The sequence below is a fragment of the Parasteatoda tepidariorum genome, chromosome 2, assembly GCF_982258835.1.
Source record: "Parasteatoda tepidariorum strain Cologne lab strain chromosome 2, Ptep-v5.0, whole genome shotgun sequence".
Taxonomy (NCBI): domain Eukaryota; kingdom Metazoa; phylum Arthropoda; class Arachnida; order Araneae; family Theridiidae; genus Parasteatoda; species Parasteatoda tepidariorum.
In genome coordinates this window covers 33,798,816-33,824,879 of record NC_141756.1, presented here as the reverse complement: position 1 = coordinate 33,824,879, position 26,064 = coordinate 33,798,816, and the positions used below count along the sequence as shown (strand labels likewise).

Here is a 26,064-nt window from a genome sequence, read left to right as displayed (position 1 = left end):
AGAATATTACATTTTTGTAATAAATAATACATTTCTGGGTTAGAAGTCTCATAATTCTTCCTGAGTGGTTACGTAACCTATTTTATTAACTTCTTTAAGTCGAAACAACATTGAAAAATTTACCCAAGGTGCAACGTATTAATAAATAGAAAAATTGAAACAACTTCTTAAAATGTAGAATGGTGATGCCAAAAGATACATCACATTAATAAATTACTTTCCTTGATCTATGTAAGATAAAAGTGGCAAACCTATTAAAAAATATTTTAACTGTAACAGTTATGTTAACTAGCTTTCATATTTGTAAAAGGTACTTTCTGTTTCACTTTATTGTTAGTCTAATTTAAAATTTCAGAATAATTATAAATAAAAACAACAATAATCGTAATTGGTGAATAAATTGTTTAAATTTTTTTCTCAGTGTAGCTATTTGGTTTTTAAAAAAATAAAACATTTATTCAGTTTGAATTGAATAACATTTAAAAATGGTAATTAAAGATAAGATTATGTAACAGCTTTAGAGTTAAAACCCTACCCTGAAGAAAGAAGATAATTAAATAGTTTTAATTATTTTTACATTGATTAAATTAATATATGTTCACACTAAAAGTGTAAAGTGTATGTAAAAATAAACTTATTTCTTAGCTGCAAAAACCTGTTTTCAATTGTAATTTAAAAAGAAAAAAAAAACAAGTATATTGAAAAAAAATAACAGAACCAACATTGATGACAATATGACACTTTTTATTTTGATGTATTTTTGGTATTTGAAACCTTAATTTCAAAATAAAACCGTAAAAATTACAGTACACTAGAACTATTTTATATACAATCACTTTAAATTACATATTGATCAGGACAGCATATATATTTCATATTAAAAAAAATTTACTAAATTTATGTAAATAATTTTGATAATGGTTGATAATTTATACATTTTTTATGAATTTAAGGTTTTACTGATTTTTATTTTGAATATGATTATAATTATATTATATACTGACAACATGATTTTAGTTACACAATTTAATATTACTTTTAAAGTTGTATATTTTTAGCGCAAATATGAATTTATAATTCTATAATAAACTTAAGTGTTTAATCTTTCTTCCCAGCAAATTTTGTTTTTGTCAATTATTAATAACAATAATGTTTTTTACAGCATCATATTAGCCTGCCCACTTGTATAAATTCCAAAGTTTTTTTTTTCAATAAGTAAAACTGTTTTACCCACTATGACAAATCAATAGTTCAAACATAAGAGTATAAGATCAATTAGGTAGTAACACATTAATGTGTTAACGAAGTAGCTTTTCGAAATATAAATAATATTAAAAGCGTAAAATAATTGAAGTAGCAAGAAGATTCTTCCGGCTTTAATTATTAATTTACACCCAATTCATAAATCTTTCCTAAAGACCTTACAAGATGGGTTTAGCCAAAGATTGTATACTTATCAAATGTGTGACCAATAATACTCAGAACTTATTTTACTTTACTATTATTCTAGACTCTAAAGCATTGATAAACTGAATGCACATTGCACATTTTTTTAAAAAATTCCTGCTTGTGGTGTAATATACAGTAGAGCGCCGATTATCCGAACGTCCAATTATCCGAACTGCGTCTGAATTCGTTTTTTTTTTTTTTTTAAGTTTAGAATACTTTTTAACTTATCGACAATTTTTCGAAATTGAGAAGAATAAATAATACCCCCTACATCTGAAGACCATATTTAATTTACAACCTTTTTAGCAGTTTTCTTATAGTAGCCATACATACATGTATTGTGATACAGTTAAACCTACATACCCCTTTAGCCCTTTACAACAGAAAATTATCTTCCAAGAATGCAAGCTTCATTTTGATAGTTTGCAGTGGTTGGAATGCAGAAGGAGTTTATGAATTGATAAGTTCTGAAGTTCTATAATTGGGGAATGGGTAGTTGTAACTTATGGTTAATAATTAGTGAATACAGTGCTTGGAATCTTAAATCTTGGAATAAAATTCTTAACAGAAAAACAAACGAAACTGAAGTTTCTGAACCAGTAGATCTTTCTGATGAAATTATTGCTGAAATTTTGAATGAAAATCGGAACTCTACAGACGAAGTGAAAGAAGTAGGTGATCAAGTTCAAAATAGTGGACCCATATAGAAGCATGCAATCCATTAGATTTCGCAATGAATTGGCTAGAACGTCAAAATAATGTTGATCCAGTTCAGTTGATTTATTTATGAAGAATAAGGGATAAATGGCTGCTAAAAAACGCGTCTTCTTTGAACTGAAATATGATAAAAATAATTCAAAATGAAAAAAAAGCCTACAAAAGGTGTGAAGGGAAGTTAATGCATAAATAATAATCATTTACACAAGATTTTAAACAACTTTTCAATTATCCGAACCATGTTCAGTCCAGAGCAGTTTGGATAATCGGCGCTCTACTGTAATTGGATAAAAATAGAGATGAACTTTATTTCATACAATTACTCACACACAACAGACCAGCTTTAATTTAACTTTTGGACGGATAATAAATACTTGTGTAAATCTAGTTTTTTTTAAAATATAGCAAATTTCATTAAAACATACCAGCTTTAATTAAACTTTTGGACGGATAATAAATACTTTTGTAAATCTAGTTTTTTTAAAATATAGCAAATTTCATTAAATGTAACTGTTTTAATAAAATATTTGGAAGGATAATAAATAGCTGTGTAAACCTAGTTTTTAAAAATATAATTTATTTCAGTAAAACAAAACTTTAATTCAACTTCTGGACGGATAATGATTAAGTAGACCTAGTTTCTTAAAATAAAGCGAACTTCATTAGCTGTAATAGAAAAGTATTAAATTTATGTATATTTATTTAGTTTCTGAAAATTTAAGAACTCTGCAGAAACATTTTTTATATATTTTTTTATAAAGTTTGTTTCTATAGGTTAAATAAATATGTTTCGATAGTTTTATATATATTTTTACAGTTTTTTTCAAGAAACATGTTTTCATAATTTTAGGAATAATAAATTGAAAATACTCTAAAAGAAACCAGTTTCATTTGATGAGCTTTTTAACATCCATTAATTAATTTAAGTTTAATTAAAATAAAATAAGTTTTATTTTAAACAAATCAGCTAATAATAGGAGTGAAGTGTGCAATTTCCTGAGTTATACAGCTGGAAAAAAGTTAGATTAAAAGGGGATTTCTATGGTATTTGATTATTGACTGGAAAAAAAATTCAATTAGAATCAAGTATTTGTCATCATGATTGAAATATTTTTTTTTAACATAACACGGCAAAAAATTAGTTAAATAAGATTTAAGTTTTTTTTTAATTAGAATAATAAGCAGTTTGTTACCTACACTAGTATTGACAAAACGAGCTTAATTAAATGAATAACTTAAAAATGTAAAATGCTGCATTTTTAATTATTTTAATAGTAGAACTCTATATTTTTTTTATATAAATGGCTAATGAAAACATTAATTAAAAGTATTTCAAAATGATTATGGATATAGATGACAATGGTATATGAATGATTTAAATAATTTTAGAATCTATATACAAGAACTTTTCACAAATTTCCATTTTAACACGAAATAAGAAATCACTATCATTTAAAATAGTTCTTTTAAATAGATAGTGCAATTTTCCCAGTGAAATAATTTTAAATTATTTTATCAACATTTAAATATCACATTGGTTCTATTTCCAAGGCTAAACTTGATCGTGTTACATGTATCATTATTTAGGTAAAAACAACTTAACATCTAAGTTAACGCATAGTTTAACCTTAATATTACTGATAAAATACATTAATTGATAACAATTTCAATTTCATATAATTCTAAATAAGTAACATAAATATAAATAATTTTTAAACTAAAAATTCTCAACATATTTAAATGACTAGTACAATATAGTGAATTACTTTCTTGAACATCAATAAAATGTAATATCACATAATTCATCTTACTCTACTGAAATATAACATATACCAACATAATTGTATACATAAAACATCAAAATTTCAACATAAATTCTAACAAGGATACATTACTTGAAATAATTTAAGTGGTCCAAATGCAAAACCTGCTCATTGTAGTTAATTTAACAACGAAAAATAAACAAGGCAACAGAAAAAACTGTGATTACTGGTCCATGACATTTCGGTCTCATTGTTAATTAGGTCCTTTCCCAATTCAGTTCTGTTACTAATTACTTTTGTCTATTTTGATATTGACATTCCATCTCATTTCTTACTTTTTTTAAGTGTTTCATAATGGCCTTAAATATATTTTTCAGAATATTAAATTATTTATCAATCATTTCCAGCGACATAAAATCAAGAATTTTAAATGGCTATAAAGTGTTTAAAAATTATTTGGTGTAAAGTTGAGTGCCAAAATTATTAAGAATATTTATGAGGGATTACCCACAATTTTCTAATGAATTATTAAAGATTATCCTTTTTTAATGTCATAATTAGTGGAACCGAAAGAGCAACAGGATCAAAACTGTGAGGCCGAAATGTCCTGCTTCTGATACTATTGTTTTAAAAATTACAATTTAAGCTTTTAATATAAAATTGATATTTGATTTTGACATTTTGATTTGAAAAAAAGAAGAAAATATCAGAGTTCATACTTTCTGAGAGCAATGTCAGAAGATTTTGCATCTAGACAACTCAGTTATAACATAATTTATTCTACCTACATTTGCGTGCTTCCAATAAGCTTATGAACTAGTGGGAAAGCACATTTAGGTATATTCAATAATATGGTATATCTTAAACAATTTCCAAACAAATCTCTCATTTTGCATTCCATTGAAAAGTAAGGCAGTTCTTATAAAACCTTCAAAAGTCCTAATGAATTGATATGCAATTTATACATACAAGAAATTACGTTCTACAATCTAGTCAATCTTAACTAAATGGACATCCTTCAATAAAATATTTAATAAACTTTTCAACACTCATGTTTGAACGAAAAATAAAAGTTTTTCTCTGAAGCTTTAAAAACACATTTCATGGGCTCTTGTTCAATTGTTTATCATCACACACAATATGAAGACACCACATAACTGGACGGCAGAATAAAATACAATATGATAATGATATGCTGTAATTTTGAACTGTATTCAAGGTCTGAATAAACAATCAGATTTGTGATATTTCTCATGTTTCTATTCACTGAAGAAGGCTAAGGATTCATGAATTTCAAATAGGTATTGTCCCTGTTCAAATCTATGAATGAATATCACAAACGAAACGTTTTCTGAATGAATTTTTCTTTTTTGATTACATGAACAGAAGAAATCTTTACATAGTCCGATTCAAAAGTTGACTTCGATATGTTTCACTTTTCAAAGTTTTTGCAGAAACGCCTTCTTTAGGCAATTCGCCAGGACCCTAAAATTGTAAAAATGATTAAAGTAGGAAATTTATTTTTCAGAATTTAATAACAGTCCAATAAACCTTAAATTAGTTATTAAGTAATATGAAATTAACTAGAATAATTTGAAATATGTAATAAAAAATAATTATGGAACAAAATTAATCTCTGACAATTTCTCAATTAATCTTTTTTATAACTAAGTTAGATAACAGTATGAAAAAAAAAGATAAATGATCTTTTGAATTCTATGTCTTTAAATTGAAATAAAATGTTGAAACAATTGTAAATAAAATAGTTAAAAAATTAATATTTCATTTCATCTTTGTGATCAACAAAAATCTTTGTTTAGTAAGCAATGATAAAGTAGTCCAAATATGATTATTTTATTTGGTAAAATTCTTAGGTACAATCATCACTATAGTAGTTATAATACTGTAATAGTTACAATCATTACCACTAGCCTTTGTTCTATTCTAATAAAACAATATTTTTAAATTCATTTTAATTAGAACTACTGTGGCTGTTTATAAGTCAAAAATACTTTATTATAGGTGCTTCTAGGTTTGTTTGATATATATTGTAAAAATGAATAATCTCCTCCAAATGAATTCTAAATAACCAGAAGTTTTCAAATTTAATTGCAGAAAAACAATTCAGTCAGTGTCTATTAATGCTTATAAAATTATTGGAATTTCTTTACTTTTATATTTAAAGATATGATTAAATGCGATATAATTAAACAAAATAATTTTTTTTTTAAATATTGAGTTACACCACTTTTCACTTAAAATTTATAGGTCGCCAATGGGTACCGTTTTTCATCTATTATCTAGCCTTATTTATATCTATTTGTCATTATTCATTAATATTTCCTTACACTTAGTTTTGTAAAAGAAAAAGTTAAAATTCGAAAACTGAAACTAATATTTTTTTTTAACAGCAAAAATTACAATTGTCATTATTAAAAATAGAGGCAGTTAAGTGAGTCTTTACGATAGGGATTAAGTTAGAAAAGTTGTAAAATGAATTATAAAAAGACTTAATGGTTTTTCACTTTCCTTTAGAGGCATACATTGAATATGTTTAAAACTAATGTTTGATATCAGTCATTTGGTGCAGAGGTGTTACTCTTGAGGAGAACTAAAACTTTGCATTCACAACATGTGAGTCATTTACACCTGTATATTCTACAATATGTGCAAGGGCACCGGCAGCGGGGTGCACTTGCACCCCCCTGGCTTTTTTTAAACAATTAAAGAGATACAGAAAAAAATTTGGTTATGAAATTTTTTTTATTAAAAATATTTTTATTCAAGAACAAATAATTAAGTAATTATTGATACATAACAATTAAAAAATTGTGTAATCAAACAAGAATTGTAATCATCTTGTTAGCTGTCCAAATCTGTTTGTAACTTTTTCAATGAATTCTGAGTCATGTTTTCTTATGCACACTGAGCATGCACAAACTACTTAATCTCTTGTGAAACATTGTAGACAGATTCCATCTTTCGATGCTTCGTATTGTACTAAAAGTGCGTTCAATAGTGCACGTAGTAGCTGGAAGAGTTAGGCCAATTTTGACTGCCTCCCCGCTACAGCTGGATAAAACGGTGTAGCCTGAATAACTAAATCGATGTATTCGAGGGATTCATAAGATATTGAAATAGATGAAAAAAATTAACAGTTGGAAGTATATGTAATAACAAAACAAAATGTAACAGAATATTTTCACTTTTTTTAGGGGGGAGGGTAGTTTGTTAGAGGGTTGCACCCCCTTTTATATTATTCTGCCGGCGCCCTTGAATATGTGTATAAATTTTCCTCTCCATGTAACGCAAATGCGGGTTAGTTTCATCAAAAAGTCCTCCACGAAAGCAAAATTCTCCCAATAATTAATCCAGGAGTTCCCTTCTTCTGGATTGGGTTCCAAATAACAAAACTACGGAAAGCAAAATTACAAAGTTGCAACATTAGTAATCAGAAACCCAAAAAACTGGGTCTGTTATTTAATGGTTATAAAATAAAATAAAATATGTGTATGCACAAGAATAATATTAATAAATAAAGAAATAAATTTGAGAAATTCAAAATTGTAAATTTTATCTTTTGTAAATGTTAAAATTAACATGAGATATAGAAAACTGGGCTATTAGGTTCTTAGTGAAGTTGAAAATAGAAAATTGAGTTTGTATGGTTAGAAATATGTACAGAATACTCTAATGAAACTATTTTATCATTAATTTTATGCAACTTACTTTTTTCCTCAAAGAATCTAAAATACTGTTAACGTTGCGTAACGTGCTCGGCTGAACAAATCGCATTAGAAGCTTGTCAAAAACTGGGTGTTGCATTAATAGGTAGAATATTTTACGTCCATAGTATCTAAAAAAGTCAAGAAAGGGTTTTTAAATTTTATTTTATGCAAGTGCCCAATTTAAAAATAGATATAAATAGATTTGGCTTTTCATTAAATCTTATACCTGGTAAGAGGCATCCCATCCATCAAAAATTGTGCAGTGGTAGGCAATAAACGTTCAGTCACATCTTTATAACCAGTTAGAATTTTAGCAGCTCCCATTTTTTCTACAACTGAATATAAGGACTGGGCAGCCACCTTGCGTACAGCTCCATTGCGATGACTTTGAAAAAAATACCATTTTAAATCAATTAAAAGTGAAAATAAATTTGTGACTTAAAATTTGAGTTAAAAACTTTCATACAGCCAGAACATAAACAGAGACATAGTTAAAAAAAGATAGTGATTTTCCCAAAACAAATAGAATTGTTTGGTATTTTATTTATTTTTCTTCAAATTTAGATTTGAATGATAAAATGCACTATTTACTCGCATATGTAAAAGAATTTATGCATTATGTTATGAACATTATACATAGTTATAAGTACATGTAAATATATGTGGATAACTAATACAAATATATGTGGAATACAAATATATGTAAATATATGTGGATACCACATGCCTAATAATTACATATTATAACTACATCTATACCAATAACTACATTCAATAATTAAATGTTCACTTCCAACGTTTGCGCCCACCCCATGCCCATATCATTGATCGAGTCGTCAACGAACTAGCTAAAAGAGCCACCACTAAGACAGAGAGATTTGATTATTCCATCAGCTTCTAAGAGTTTTTTTTTCTGTAAAAATAGAAACAGATGGAATTGGCTTATCCCCCATTCATTAATGCTATGGTCGAAGGTGCCCAGTTTAAGGAAGAAATATTCGATCAAACTGCTGTCTCACAACTCATTAGAGGACAATTAAAATGTATGACCTTCGAGTTTGGGAGCAGGGTCTTCCCTACAAAAACCAAGTGCATGATCAATCTAGTTTGTCCCAACCACATCCTCGCTTGTATAAATCTATAATTTAAAGACTTATCCTCTTATCCTTGCAACTGCACTTGGTGATTGATTTTTCCAGGGTTCACGAACTCATGAGTTTGATCTAGCTGGTATTGGATTATGAAAAAGGGGCAATAACAACATGCATACTAGAATGTTAAATCAAAAGTAGAAATGATGTTATTGAATTGATCATGTTAGTATTTTGAAAACTTTATTAATGTGTTGTGAAAGAATAATTGAAACAGTGCCAGTAACTTTTGCATACTAAGATGTAATCCCTATGGTTTGTGGCCCAGTTAAGGGTGTGAAATTATTCATATTAGATAGCAACTAACATTATGACTACCTTGGATATATTGTGTGAGCAGATTCTAAATCAAATGAAAAAGGTATTTAATAAAAATACTTTTTTTTGACTGATTTCGTACACTCTGATAACATTTTATCTGCTTCAATCTATTTTTTAGTTATATTGACTTTTTGAACCAGATTTGCATTCCAGTGTTTGAAAATTTATAACTAGATCAAAACTATTCAGAATATCATTTAATGCACAATTTGCATTAAAAGTTACACATTTCAGAACAAATATGTAAACAAAACAATTGTAATAAAGTCATTTTATATATCATAAAACCATAAGTTTACAACCCAATAAAAACGATGCAAACTTTATCAAAAACGAAAGATTTTCAAAGCATTTTAAATAATAAATAAGTTTGTTAGACAAACAAGTATGTTACCTGGCACCACCAGCAATTATGGAAAGAGCAGCTTTGCAAGGAGTAATAGTCTCTATTAAGTAATTCATCACTTTTTCAATATCATCTCTAATGAATCCTACTGTTTCTCCACATTTACTTAGAAGAGTACTAGTTATTAGATCTAAATCCTAAAAGAAAGAAGAAAAGAATTGTATTCATTTAAACTTATTTATTTAAAAAAATTTTAACTGAAAATGATTAGAATTACCAGACAATAAAATACTTTTATTTGAAGAACAACAAATATTAAAAATTTGAAAAAGTCCAGCAATTATAGTCATAATCTTGTTTATCTATTACAACCATAATCTAGTTTAGAAAATTATTATAAGCTTAAATATAGAATCTTAAATATTTAACTTATTTTGCAGAGAAAGAGAGTCTAATTTATACTTACTGCTTCAACATTCTTTTTTAAGTAAATAAAGAGGTCTCCCACAGCAAGTATAGCTGCCCTGGCAACAGATGATCGTAAATTTTTTACTTCTGTAAGTAGGGCTAACACAACTGAATGCAATTGCATTTGCAGGATATCAGGATGACATTTGGCAAGTCTCTGAACAGTTCGAATACCTTCAATTTTTCCCATCCTATAAAAAAAAATTTAAATTGTGATTTGTACAATATTCTAAGCTGAAAACAAATAACATAATTCAATAATTTAACTTAAAAATATGACATATTAATGGATAAAAAATGCGTTGATGTAATCAATTGATGAATAATGATGTTGACAAAATGAATACATTTATATACAGTGAAACCTCAAGCTACGGACACTCTTATAAAATGGAAGCCTCTTATTATGGACATTTTTAAAAAAATTCCATGTGTATCATATATAGATAAACCTTTATGAACCTCCTCTACGAAGAAGACACTTCTGTAGCCAGACGCAAACAGTCATTTATGTCCTAAAACATTATTCACAATCTTTTCAAACTGGACACCACTTTTCTAAATTTGAAAAAAAGTAAAAAAATATTTCTACAATAAATTGCAAAAAAAAAAAAAAAAAAAATATGCTTCGTTCCACAATTTTTGTAAAGCATGTAAAGCTTTTGTCTAATTCATAATTAATAATATTCATTAAGAGTATCTGCCTACCTGAAAATTTACTGTAACATCAATATATTTTATATAAATAACATGTATTTTAACATGTATATAATAAAACTTATAACCAGCAGATTTAGTTGAAATGGGACAATCATGGCATTGATTAACTATAAACTGAAATAGGACATGCAATTATTGAGTCATAAAAAACAGAGTCACTTAAAAAAATTATTTTAGCTTTTATTCTCAGTCAAATATTAAAAAAAAAAGTTAATACCATGTATCTGTAGAGAGTGACTTAAGAGCTTTTTTTAATGCTTCATTTGGATTGGGAAAAGCCAATTCTTCATCAGCAGATTCATCAAACAAGGCTAATGAACTTGCTGCTAAGTTGTATTTCGGATTTTGAGAATTTTTCATTGCACCAACTTGACTTCTAAAATGAGAAAAATTATAAAAAAAATTACCTAATTTTTAATAAATGATTACAATAATACAGTAGTCAAACAATTCGTAACAGCAAAAATAATACAAACTGAGTTACCGATTTCAATATATAACTGATTTACCCTAATCTTAAAAATATATCATATAACTCAAATAGCACAGAAAAACACACACATACAAAACTTTCAAACACAAAAATGAAAAAAATTTTTAGAATACACTATAATGAGAACAAAACTTCGAATTTTTTTTCTCCATATAAGCACTTAAAATTCTTTGCAAAGATTTGCTTTCAGATTTATTTTTCAAAATAAAATCTACTACTTGTGGTTTTTCACATGAAATTGTAAAAAAAAAAATGGTTTTATCTATTAAAAATAAGATAATACAGATTTTCACACTAATATAAACTCACTCAATTATATATAACAATGTACATACAAATATTTAACGCAATTTAACAAGTTAATAATACCTAAAAATAACACTCATAATTTAGTATGATTCATTGAAAAAAGTTCAAACTAAATACTCAGTTCATTTTAAAAAACTACATGAAGAACAATTCAATTCAAACAAAATTATGCAATGGGGGATAAACTAAACTAAACTCAGTGGCGCGACAGCCCATAGAGTGCCAAGGCCTACTGTGCACATCTCAGTTTTCTTGACCTTGGGCTCTGGGGTGCAGGAGCAGATGTTCCATTTATAATTTAGCTTAATTTTAATTCTTTATAAATATCCAGAATTAATAAGGTGATAATCTTTAACATTGTTTAATCTCCCTGAAGCTTAAATTTTTCTCAATTAGGTTATGTAACATTACTCCAGAACACTAACACGTCTAAAAAACATTTCCATTCAAGATATAAAATATTAGAAAAGATTTTTTAGTTTTAGTCTTATTCTATTCTTACAAAATTTTTACAATTTAGTGACGATAGAGTGACTTAAACTTTTTTATTGCACTACACTTAACTCTTTAGGGTTTTGTCAGATACTACCTTGTATGCAATTCAAGAGAAGTGCCATTAAGTAATAGTATTATTGAGTGATGATACATATTAAACAACTACAATTTGCTTATTTAGATAAGCTTATCAAATATTTATCACTATATAAATAATATCCATATTTATTTAATGATCTTTAACCAAATAATAAGATTGAATATCGATTGATTTAATTCTCCAGTAATCTGTTTTAACCATAGGTTCCAAACGTGGGCGTTAATGCGTCCTAGTCGGTACTAAATCATTTGGGGGGGGGGTTAGGAATTTCTTGAGGTTTAATAAGCTATTGATAAAATACAACTATGAATTAGCTGAATTTTGAAATGTGTATCAATCAGTATAAGCTGTACTGAAAAACAGAGTGTATGGATTGCAGATTTGATAACAATCATAAACGACATACCTGATTTCACATTTTTTAATATGTAAAAGAAATTAATATTTAATTGAACATTTAATTTCAAACATTAATATAAATGCATCGGCTATTTGAGGAATATTTTCAAGGACATTTTGCTATGACTATAGAAATGTATTGTAATAAAAATATAAAAAAACTTAAAATGGGACAAAAATTTAGTAACTAACTTACTTATGACTATTACTGTTTTTATTTATTTATTTGCAAGGAGTTGTTAAAAAATTTTTGAATTGTAAAGTGGGTTTTGTTCAAAAAACAGGTCGGGAACCTATGGTTTGAACTATTCTAAAAAAGTAAAATGAATGCACAAATGAAAAAATCTTCATTGATAAACTTACTGAGTATGTCTTCTAAGTGAACTAGGTGTTTTGAGAGAGGAAGAGCGTGAAAGTGGCTTGGCAGAGCCTGAAATTTTAGCAATTAAGATAAAAAAATTTATAAAAACTGTAAATAAAAAATCAAGAATAATATGATGTAGTCAGATTATTTTATTTAACCCTCTATCAATGAATATAATTTTTTTTCTGAATTAAAAACAAAATATTGAAGAGTAAGAGGGATTACTTACTGGCTTTTTCTTTTTCCTTTGATTTCCATGTTTATTTTACCCATTACACAGTTTTAAAGTGTTCAAAAAAGCTGTTGAACAAATGTGATACTCTAAAGCTTAAAAGAACAGTAAAACTTTTTGCAAACAGGGTTGACACTAGTAATAAAGAGATTGAATAGAGTAGTAAAGAAATTGACAATTTAACTTGAAAATAATCCCCGCTTCTCCTATTCTACTTTTTAAATAATATCAGAAGGTTTTCTACAGCAATTTTTACTTCATTATTTCTTCAGCTTTTTAGTTTTACTAAATTGTTTATGCAAGTGGAAAAATTTTTGATTAATGCTAAAATGGATTTTAAGAACTTTGCTTGCAATTTAAAATTAATAATTATAACTTGTATAGTTCGTAGGCACAAATTCCACTTGGCAATAAAAATGCTGAACAAAATTGCTTGTAACATTTAGAAATCATTGAAAATTGTCTTGCCATCAGGGAGAGAGCCCAATCTATGATCTGTTGACTATGGCTAATTGGAAAGTGGCCAAAATTTTGTTTGATGAATTCCTTTTGGCAATAGAACAGCAAATTTTGGCTTATGGCAATCAGAAAACGGTTAAAATTTGCAATATAACCTAGTATATGACTCAAGATAAAATTTAAGAGCTATAGCTATTTGGAAAATCGTCTGAGTCTGGAATGACGATGAGTTCCCTTTGTAGATAATATCGTGTTTGCTTGCACCGGTCATAAGATGATTGAATCTTTGATTGTGACCAGGATCAAAACATTTTAAGCTATATTTAATAAATTATTGAATTCCTGAAGTAAAAATCCTACTTTTATAGAACGAAAAACATTTTAAGCATTTTTTAGGCATTCGTCTTAAACTAAGAAAAAACAATTGTGTCACATATTTTGTATTAGTCACAGCTGCAATAATTTTTTTTAATTGTGAGAAATATAAAAAAGGAAGTTAAAATTGAAATCTTATTAAAAGTGTAAAATATTTCCAAATACTTTTCGATTTATTAGAATATTTACATAGACTAGTTTGGTCTTAACTAAACGATAAATCATTAATTAATTTTTAAACGATGAATAAAATGTAATACAAGTCACAAATATATATTTTTAATTTTTATTCCGATAGAAGGATGCTAAATATATATTATCTAATGTGCCCCATTGTTGAGTCATATATACCTTTATTTCGAGCAGAATCCATTCTTTTACTTTGTTGAAGAACAGGAGATGGTTTGCTTGGCACTTGAATAGTTTCTGTGGGTGTCTCTGGTTTTGGCAAGGGTTTTGAATTCTCATTGCAGCTACAAACAACAGTTTCAACAACTTTTTGATCAGATGATTGAATGTCAGTTTGTGTGGGAATATCTTCCACAGTAATTATTTCCTTTTCTAAATTTTGTTGAATCTCTTGTTCCTGAATTTTCTGCTCAAGAAGCTGTTGCTCTCTTTCTTTGTTTAGTCTTCTCTCTTCGGCCTCTTTCATGATCTCCTGCTGTCGTTTCAACATCTTTTCTCGTGTTATTTTTGCTATTGATATGTTACCATTATCCTAAAAAGTTGGGGTAAAAACGTATTAAGTAAATTGAAATACACTGAGACATGTAATACGCAAAATAATAGAAAGTAACAAAAAAATACATAGAGTACATTATGACATGTTACAACACTATATACAGTGAGGTTTGCATGTACAATAAATAAATAAATAGAATATAAAAATAAAGTTGTTGTTTTTCTTAAACTCTTTGAAAATTATTAGGAGTGACTCTTGAGGAAGGCCATGAACCTAAACTTATTAAAAATCGTTTTTTTTTTTTTTTTTTTTGAAATTTTATTTTGTGTAAAGTAATATTAAAATTATTTTCCGAAATACGTTATTTTTGAAGAAGTTACCGAAAAAAATACAAAGTTGGCAATAAGTGGAACAAACAAATCTTCTCCTTTTTGTAGTAGTAATTGAATTATAATATTCGAAATATCGGTAAATTATATTAGAATAAATCAAATTTTTCACAATTTAGTATAAGATTTTTTTTTAATATCTTAATTTTTGAATTTTAAGATTCAAAAATTTTTTACTTTTACAAAACTAAATTTTCAAATCTCGAAAAATGTGAAAGAAAAAGTATTGTGCTAAATTGTAGAAATTTTAATTATCTACTAATGTAAGTATCTAAAAAAAAGTAGAATGGAGAGTTTTTGAGATAGAGATCCCAACAATGAAACAATGTCTGTAATAAAATGCATCATTCAAGTTTCATATGTGTTACAACTCTGTATTGTTTGCTGTAACTACCCCAAATAATTTTAACACAATATTTAGCACACCATAAGATTTTGAAAAGGCTGTGTCAGAATGTTTTACGTTTATGATAAAAATGTGTGTTTTATGTTTTGATGATGTATTTATGTTTATGATAGAACATTGAATTACAACAAGGTAATCATTTGAATAAATAAAAAAAAATCATACTTACAACTAAATTCAAAGGGGAAGTAACAACCTTCCTTCCATAAGAAGCTGGAGCATCCATATGCATTTCGTATACCTCAGGCATGCCATCACTCACTTTTCCATTATTATTATTGTTAGGATGCAGAATTTCCCAGCCATCATTGCCTGGGTTGATTGGTAATTTACCAGATCCTTCGAGAACAGCTAGAAGTGAATGTAAATATTGTAAAAATATTATTACACCAGTGTAGAAGCTCAAATTGTGTTGATATATTTGTAAATTCACGTTTGAGAAAATCAGTGAAACAACTCTCAGTTGGTTTTAATTAATTTATGAAGCTGTTTAAATTAACATATGATTTTTGGTTCCTGATTATTCTAAAGATTTGAAAATGAACAAAGGATTTTTTTTTAAAATGAGTAAATTATGTTAAAAGCTAAAAGAGAGTCAGAGTTGATGTTCTACACAAGAATTTTACTTTTAAAATATTAATTAATATTTTAAAAAACTAATTATTATTTTAAAATGCAATTTTTTTTACATATTAAACGATTTAATGTGTGAATGAAATTTTAAAACATTAATGAATGTAAAAAAATTAAGACCAAAAAATTTGAAGCTACAACTTACCAACGTCGAAAACGTTAACATCATCTAAATGTACAGGAGTGGGTTGTGCTACGACAACACCACCAGGGCTTTGTCGAAAATAAGATCCTATATTTCCCATGTTTTTACAGGGAGGGGAATAGGCTCCATAAATGATGTGATTTCCAGAACCTATATCATTTTGCAGTTGTCCTATACTGCTGAGAGATGGCGAACGTACTAGAATAGGTTGTTTTGCAATAGGTGTTCCACTTGGGGAGATTTTCCTCCTAAAAATAGAATCATAAAAAAGAAACTCAGTAAATCTCATGATTATACAAGTTTTTGTGTAATAGGGTAAACTAACCAGTGATGGAACACTTAAGCTTACCTTCTCTTTAAAAAAATCATAAAAATTACAAAATTTGTTATTTGAGTTAAATGACAGTGTCAACATATTTGTTATTAAATGCAAATTATGTAAAAAAAAAGGTTAGGGAACTTACATAATATTGTTTTAAGTTTTTGGTGGTTCAAATAATAAGTAGTAAGATAACCAAGTGAAGGAACAGTTCTTACCAGTGAATAAACAACAAATTTTCCAGTTTAATGAACACTTAATTTTGGGAATTTTCGATGTTCTTTTGGAATTAATAGGCCATACAAATATCTAAAAGCAAAACTTTTCTTTGAATTATAACATATAACCAGAGAAAATGTGGTAAACGTTCCTGTCTTAAGTCACAAATCTTAATGAACACTTCCAGTTTAATGAACACTTAATTTTGGGAATTTTCGATGTTCTTTTGGAATTAATAGGCCATACAAATATCTAAAAGCAAAACTTTTCTTTGAATTATAACATATAACCAGAGAAAATGTGGAAAATGTTCCTTTCTTAAGTCACGAAGGGAAAGAAAGTGAGGTTGAATACAGAATAAAAAATAAAAAAATTTTCATTTTCTTTCTCACAGTTTGATAGTCGATTCTAAATCATGAATGTTTATCATTGTGTAAACCGAAGATGTTGTTTTTATTATTATTATTATTATTTTTTCACTTTTTGTTTACTTTATTTCCCCTCATTTTTTAAAGCTTTTTCAAAAAAAATCTTTTTAAGTATTCTTTTTATCATACTTTCTTGCTTTAACTTTTTTCAGCTCTTTCAGTCTCTTTATATTCGCACCATTTTTATGAAGTTAATGCAAAAGGTAGATTATTTCTTTTTCTTTTGATTTGACCTTCCGCTTTTCCCCCAATATTTGGCCAATGTAAATATTTCTTCGAAATTTCTTCTAGTTTTCGCATTGTAGATGCGATCACTTTCTAAAAGGATGCCAGGGCTATCTTCCTCTTCAAGATTCTTCTAAAGTTCTTTAAACAACTCTTGAATATTATTCTCTGTAAGGGAAGCGCCTCTTGAAATTAGCTTTGCATTGTGCTGAGTTATCAGTCGATGATGCTTAAAAAAGCTTCATCCGTTTTTTACCTGGATAATTGTCTTTAAATTGATTTTTCGTACCCGTTTCCGTCATGACGTTAAAGATATCATTAGGATAATAATTTAGTTAATTATTGACACAAAAGCCAGCAAAGAAATGTTCTATTCAAGTTTTTATTACTATATTTATTTAGTTTTCGATGAGTAAATATAGTTTATTAAGCTGTTTATCGTATGATGTAACTAACCACTAGATTTATAAAGATAAATAATAAATTAATTATAATTCTTTTCCTAAAATTAGCAATTAAATTAGCATTTTGAATGAATGAAATTATTTTAGGAATTATTCATACAACATTTAACAGAATTTCAGGTGTCCTCTATGTCTATATCGCAGAGCTACTAATTATCTTAGAGCCATGTAAAATCATATTTCACACATACTGTTCATTCACTGGAAAAGCTACTCCTAGTGAAGAAACGTGCCTGTTCCTTCACAGGTTAGAAGCTGTTTTTTGTAATTTTAGATTAATTTTGATGTATAATATCATTAAAGGTACAAGAAAATTAAAATTTTTCTCTTATTTTCATTAATTTGGAAAAATCCCAGTAAAGGAACACTAGTTCATTCATTGGTTTTTCATTGTTTCGTAATCCAATTAATAAGCCCCCCCCCCCCTAATCTCAGTACTTGCTTACGCTATGATGCTTAAAATAAATAAAATGTAATTTCAATAACCACATTTTGAATTCTCTTTTTCACAGTGAGAAAAATAAAACTATTACATACAATTATTGCATTTTAAACGATAACTACAAACCTTATAATTACCTTATAATTTTGTCAAAGAAACAAAGGGTTGCACAGATACTAACAAATTCAAAAACTTTTCCAGAGAAGACAATATGACCAAGTAACCTAATGCATTGTCAGATGACTTCCCATTGTTAGGTAGTAAGCTACTGTCAATCTAAGTAAAAACTTTTAAAATCTTATTTTTAAAAAATATATATGAAATGTTCATTCACTGGGGTGTGTTCCTTCACTGGTTGGTTTACCCTATCTATCTTTATTTCGTTTGAATTAATCACAAACATTTTGGCACATAATACAAATTTTTATTTAGATATTTTTGACATATACAAATATAAACATATATCTAGATATATTTTTAACATAATCTATAAGTGTTTCAAAGTCGTTTTAAACTCTTAAGTTATAAAATTAAAAATATAATGAAAATAACTGTTGGTTGGCATAAGAGTTGGATAGAGCTACTTTGATTTAAAGCCTTTTTATTTTATTGAAGTAATAGAGGAACGTCAGTACATACAAACTGTAACACCAAGAAAAAAATTTTTTGTAGCATTTATACAAATACATTATCTTGCCTAATTGGAAATTACTTTTGCTTCTAAAGCTACTGATTTTTTAATGACATTTTTAGTCTTTAAAAACGTACATTTTTCGTCGAAACGTACAAGTTTAAAAACGTTATATATAACTGGGGATCACATAAATGTTGCGACATACTTCTAAGGGAGTTAGGACACATCATCAGGATTAAAATTGTATAGGAACTCATGCATGGAAATGTCGTCATGCGCGGCTAGGGTCTATTACCTATTATGTTCTGTTCGGAAGCACACAGAGAAACAGTTCATAATAGTGAAGCGTCCTTAGCGATGCATGACGACATTTCCTCGCATGGGTTCCAATGTAGTTTTAATCCTGATGGTGCATCCCAACTCCCATTGAAGTTTGTTGTAACAAATTTATTCGACCTCCTGTAACATATAACGTTTCTAACCTTGCTCATTTCGACAAAAAAATATACTAAAAATGTCATTAAAAAAACTGTAGCTCTAAGAGAGAAAACGATTACATATTTGAAATCAGCGATACAAAAGCATCCAACAACAGGTAAAAAAATTTCAAGCAACAGAAGAAAAAAAAAATGGTTCCCCAGTGCAAAAGAAATTTCAATTATATAGAAATTAGTTCGTGAATACATTTTTTAAGCGACTCTTAATTCGTGTTCTAAAGGTCTGTAATTTTGTTCGTGTCCACAAAACGTATTATTATTGGTGCTCTCTAACTTTAGGATTTTCTTTTTCAAGTAATGAAATTCAATTATAATCACCTTTCGAAATATAATGCAAAGTAAGTGCTTTAAGTTATTTTGAAATAATAAAAAAATAAAAATAAAACAATCATAAATCCTTAAAAAAATAACTTTTTTTTAAATAAAAAAAACATCGGAAATTTTTTTTAAACTTAAAGTATTGTTTGAACTCTCAGTAAGTACTTTCATTTTTAGATTTTTAATTTTCAATATCATTCGCTATGTTATAGAACTCATAGTTACTTTTTTTACTAAGTACTTCGGTGAAATCGAAACATTTGTGACAGTGAAAATTAAGTTATAATTATGAACAGAGCTTATGGTTTTTTAAATGAACGTATTTTTGCTATTTACATAAAGCTTTAAGTAAACTTAAAAGAGATATTTCAAAATTATTTTATTTTTATTTTTCAGAACTGCGCTGATTCGTAAATAATAAATTGTACTTTTAAACCAGTTTGTGAACATTTATTTTTAATCATATATCATAAATCTGAGATTTTCAATGCGTTGTTCTAACCAAAGAGCTTGTGAAATTCTTCAAATAAGTAAAGCCTTTAATATTAATTAGACTAATAGTCTTATAAAACCTCTAATTGCATTCATTTTAAAAATTGAAAGATCAAAGCTCTCTTATTTAATATTTAATACAAAACCTTTCCAAACGTTGTTTCGAAACATAAAAATATTAATTTTATGATTTTATTTGTATGTATTTAATTAATAGATTTATGATCATAAATCAAAACTTTTAGGGGGGAAAAATCACATATCAAACTGGCACTGCAGCTTTTTAGTGTTAATTATTTTTGCTTTAATTCTAATAATATGAATTTATCTTAAAAATTCAAAGGTAGAAAAAAAAACCTAAAGATAATTTTATAATATACGTATTTATAGAGAGAAAAATTTAAATGATTGCATAATACAGGGGTAGCAGCAAAGTTTTTTAAAATTTTAGGGTAATTTTAGGAGCTTTTTTCAAAAAATTTTAGGTAAATTTTAGGGGTAATATATGATTTTGCTAGGATAAAAACAGATCACACGGTAGTTTATTACATAACGGAAGATTATTATAATTCATCCATACATATCATAAATAATTGGAAGCCATAAAATAAAGCTCTGAAATTTATTAAGTGAAGAATGAAATCTCTAAAGTGTAAAAATGAAATTTCAACTTAACATATTACCTATCAAAAATTAAGTGCATAATTCAGGAACAGGCAAACGTGAGAATAAATCAAGAGAAAAAATAAATTAACACCAACTTGGAAAAATTAAATATACTTTATTAAATCCAAAACAATTCGTAAATTAAAATGCAACGCCAAATAAAAAATTAAGGAATATTTGACTAAAACTTTACGAACTTAAAATTATTATAAGCGATATACATATTAAAAAAATTCACAATTTCATTTCTTTCCTATCCTTATCAGATTAAGTATACAGAAAATGATTTAATCATTTATGAACCAAAAATATACCATATAAAAACTGTATCAACTTAAATATTAACAAAAATAATACTGTCTTAAATTGTATATACTTTGAACAATTTAAATTCTCATATCTCTGATACTTATATGTACTATTAAAGCACACAGAAAAGTTTCAAAATTTGATATCAGATAAAATTGAAGGAAATCATGACAAAAATATTGCTAAAGTTACATATACTGTAAACAATTCCCTTTCTCATCCTCTGCGATGCTTATATAAACAATAAAAGTATTAAAAAATATAGTTCGAAAAATCAGAACAAATAATCTGCATACATTTAATTAAAATTATTACCATAAATTAAAATTCTATTTCGATTCTATAGTAATTTTTAAAAAAAGGACCTTCCTCTCTAAAATAGAATACTTTTTTTATTTGATTTTTATTTAATTTTTACCTTCTTAATCAAAACTTTATTATTACCCTTTACCTTACCTTATTAAGAAAAAGTATTGTGTGATATTATTAGATTTCAAATCAGCAATTTATATTAGAAGTTAGAGAAAAACAAATTAATTATGATCATCTTGCTAATATATTCCTGATATGATTTGTGCGATTCTTTTACTGCCCTCAATAGTGTTGTGGTGATCTTCAACACTCCTCCATAATTTTGAATGGTATCTTTGATTAGTCTAAGAGACATAATAGTATTCTCATGGTGACTCACATTAAGCAATGCTTTATTTATCGAAAAACCTCTCTGAGGATCAGAACTCCCGTGTGGCAAAATTAAAACAGTTTAATTAATGTAGTTAAATTCTTATATTTTAGATTATTGCTTTTTTATTTATATTTAGCCAATAACTCTAATTTTTTAGGAACACCAACAAAATTTTATCAGATTTTTAGGAATTTTAGGGTTTGCGCATAGTTTTAGGAATTTTAGGGGGAATGCGACCCCTGCATAATATTATAATTTAAAATAAATCCTCAGCAATAACTTTCTTGACTTCTTAAATTGGCACTACAGCTTTATTTCTTTTAGCATTTAGGGGAGAGTCGGGTAGCCCCGCTCACTTAAGGAGTATTGCTTATATTTCTGCATAATAATGAGTAATAATCAATATTTTTGTATGTTTCTATTGTTTTATCATCTAATTAAATAATGCAAAAAGAATGAATCGAAAAAAGAATAGTTTAACTTAAAAAAATAGAAATTTAAGAAAACATGTTTTTCAGCTCTTTTCAAAATGTGTCGGGTAGCCCCGCCCAGTTACAAAATTATGTTTTTTTACTGTTTTTTCAGGTGTAAATGAAAATGACCAATGTATTGACAATAGGTAAACCTCGTTTATTATTTTTATCACAAAATTATTTTATTTATTACATATTTATATACTTTCAGTGAATTCCATCATTTAATAACAGTCATTTAATAACAACAATATTTGTTGTTAAAAATGCATATAACATTCAAATTTGAAGCAATAAAATTATAATCTTTGCAACCGTACATTTATCGACGACATAAAATTGGTCGTTGATACCCGACATTCATGTGAGCGGGGATACCCGAAATCCAATTTTTTTGTAAATTTGTAATTACTCGAACAATTTTTCACATATAGACTTCTTTCTTTGTGCAAATTAAACTTAAGACTACATACTTTAATGCTGTATGTATAGAAAAAATTATTTTTTTAGTATTAAAATGATGTTTAATCGAAACATTCAACCAATTTTTCTTAATTTCATGACTACTGTATTCAACATATTTCCAAAACTATTGTTTACCATGTTAACAGCTGCATAAATACTTGAAACTTTGAAAATAATCTTTTTTTAATATAACAATTAATGTCCGATGGCCCATTGACTTGAAAAAATATTCTATACATATGAAATTGACAGTGGGCGGGGGTACCCGCTGGGCGGGGCTACCCGACTCTCCCCTAACTCCGTACATTATAGTTAAGGTATTTTCTCACATTTTATTAAAATGAGTGTTTTTCTTTTGCAAATGATGTAAATTGTCTTCAGATTATTCTAGGCTATGAGAGTGGGGATAGTCCATGAATCATCCAAGGGTTGCGTATAAAAAGCATAAAAGATATAAATCAACGTTAATTCCTGACGTTTATTAGCTTTCTTTTTGATTTCGAATGTATTTTCAAATTAAGGGGATAATGAGTTCTAGGCATATCTTTTCTTACAAGAAAACCTTTAAAAAATACAAATGGATGATTTAAAAAAGAAATCGAAAAACGTAATAATAAGTACGTTTTTTTTCTTTCTTTTCAAAGCAATAAAGAACACTTAATGAAATGATTAATACTTTAAAAAATAATAATAGTAAGAGCTTCACAAGTTTAAAGAACTTAAATCGTATTTTTTCTAAATTAACGGCTTTTTATTCTGACAGATCTTTCTAAACCCGAAAGAAATTGGAGATCCCCTTAAGCACTTATAAGTAACAAGTAAAAAGTAAATAAATAAAAATAAATAAAATCTGACAGAATATTTATTTTCTCAGCAGAACAATAGTTCATAAAAGAAAACATCTTAGTACAAATATTTATAAAACTGAAATGGTAACCTAAAGAAAATAAATGGAAAATTAATTAGGAAGATTACTTAGAAAACTAATTTTTATTCAGTTAAGCGGAAGTTAAATAAAAAAAAGCACCTTTTAGTGGAACATTTTGTGGCTATTCATTGGAACAAAAAGATTCTAAATTTTGGTTCAATACCAGAAAGCTTCAGTTTTAGATCAGGTTTTGAAGTTTCTGTTAAAAATACTTTTGTCGTATCAAAAATCAATAAAAAAAATAATGTTAAAAATATAGATTTAAGAGAACTACCACAGAAAAACGCAGTTAGCTTTTCTGTACCCAATAAAGCTAGAAAGAACTCTTAGATCTTCTTGTTTTATATCCATTGCGTCTCTGAGAAAAACAATAAGAAAAAAATTATAGATGATTCAGATGTTCTTATACTTAATGTTTTCATAAAGCTCTTATAAAAGTACTCTTATAAAGTATTCTTATAAAAAAAAGAAGCTACTCAGAGAACCAGAGCATTCATACTCATCCAATAACATAATGATTCAGATGTTCTTATACTTAATGTTTTCATAAAGTTCTTATAAAAGTACTCTTATAAAGTATTCTTATAAAAAAAAGAGGCTACTCAGAGAACCAGAGCATTCATACTCATTCAATAACATGCTTTGGATTAAAAAATGCATAGCTCCAGCTTTATAATGCACAGTGAAATTGATAACACGTGACCATGTAATGGCAGATTTCGTATGTTTAATTTATAAAAGATGGAAACTGAGTATAAATGAAATAATGATCAAGAAAAAGTAAATTAAATTTTTCGAATTACTAACAGTTTACTATTTCATAAATTTTTTTGCTTTAGCTATTTTAAATTCAGCCATCATAACAATATTTTCGAAAACCATTGGTTGGAAACAATGCTCAAATAAAAGAATATAAAATAAAAAAGAAAATTTTTGGTACACATAAATTGTCAACCTTTTAAAAATGAATGTCCTCTAAAAATAATGAACACGAAAAGAAGAAAAGATGTAGGTAGCATATCTTGTTAGCTTTTCTTACCATTGAATGGCGAAAATGTAACTCGAAAAAAAGAAAGAAAAGAAAAAGAAATATATTAATCAAATTCGAAGAAAAAATATCTTCCATCCTGAATCAAAGCTTTTACGTAATATTTTATGAGCTGTAAAATTGAGAATCCATTTAAAATTAAGTACATGTTTGTTAAAGAGTTTTAAAATTTAAATTACGTTAAAATCAGGGTTGGGTTTTTGACGTCAAAAAGTGGTTTTTGACATGACAAGGGTATAATACTGGTTTAAACCGTCAAAAACCCGTCAAAAATGTCAAAAACTGAAGTTTGCCAAGAAAATATATAAACTTCAAAACTACCAACAGTTGCCATGCATTATATTGAAATTTAATTATACTATAGGTAATCAGCAGGTTTTAAAATATTTTTTAATTAAAATTAAGGTAAAATAACAGATTTAAAATCTCAAAAATTTATATTCAAATGCATGTGCAGAAAAATTTTGCACAAAAATTGTTTAAATATTTATATTTAAAAAAATTTTTTTTTCTTTTTGATACTTAAGAAAATTAAAAGTCTATTACTATGCATTTTTGACATATAAGGAACATATAACTAATATTTATAAGGAACTTACAAGTTATGTTGTATAAATACAAACTTGATATAAGATACAAGTGTATAAAATTTTTTTTTTAATGTTATACCGAATATCTTTATTATCCAGTATGTTAATTTGAATTTAAAAGTAGTTATATTTATGAATAATGATAAATATAATTCATATTGTTTATTATATTTATTTATAATTATTACACTTATCATTTTAAAAAATTTTTTATCTCTTAATTTTTTTTTCTCCACTTGTATTAAGAATACAAATAATGCATATCTTGAAAGCAAGAAGTAATTATTCAACAGCTGAATATTTAGATATTCAACAAAACTATATCGTATTCAGCAAAATTAAATTCACAAGTATTTGGATAAACTAAATTTTCAGCATAGTAAATGAATAGGCTGAATATACTGTAAATCGACACTAACTACTCTGTGTATTTAACAGAAAGACATTGTATTGTATTGTCTTATGTTAAAAAGGTTATTAAGAAGATTTAAAAGAATATTAAAAAGATTTTTCTTTAAAAGAAGATGTCTAATGTACAAAACTGCTAATGTTTATCTTTAAAAATGTCTAATTTTTAGTATAATCTATACTGTACACTAAATTTAGTTATAAATAAATTTCTTAATAATATCACTGCAGATTTTCAATAACACATGAAAATGAATACATAATATTACAAAAGATGTGAGTTTTCAAAAGTACAAGATTTTGGTTA

General features: G+C 26.9%; 1 protein-coding gene across 1 annotated transcript in view; it reads right to left on the bottom strand.

Moving 5' to 3' along the window:
• Positions 1-5,289: 5,289 nt before the first annotated feature.
• The window catches only part of LOC107453748 (TOG array regulator of axonemal microtubules protein 1), an 81,922-nt gene continuing 61,147 nt past the window's right edge, over positions 5,290-26,064 (bottom strand). Inside the window, exons 6-15 of the mRNA XM_016070678.4 lie at positions 16,148-16,395; positions 15,539-15,720; positions 14,241-14,610; positions 12,823-12,889; positions 10,881-11,039; positions 9,942-10,134; positions 9,524-9,672; positions 7,884-8,042; positions 7,659-7,785; positions 5,290-5,414 (exon numbers count right to left, since the gene is read on the bottom strand). Of these exons, the coding sequence (XP_015926164.4) occupies positions 5,325-5,414; positions 7,659-7,785; positions 7,884-8,042; positions 9,524-9,672; positions 9,942-10,134; positions 10,881-11,039; positions 12,823-12,889; positions 14,241-14,610; positions 15,539-15,720; positions 16,148-16,395 (1,744 nt within the window). The 3' untranslated portion in view covers positions 5,290-5,324. The remainder of the gene's footprint in view (positions 5,415-7,658; positions 7,786-7,883; positions 8,043-9,523; positions 9,673-9,941; positions 10,135-10,880; positions 11,040-12,822; positions 12,890-14,240; positions 14,611-15,538; positions 15,721-16,147; positions 16,396-26,064) is intronic.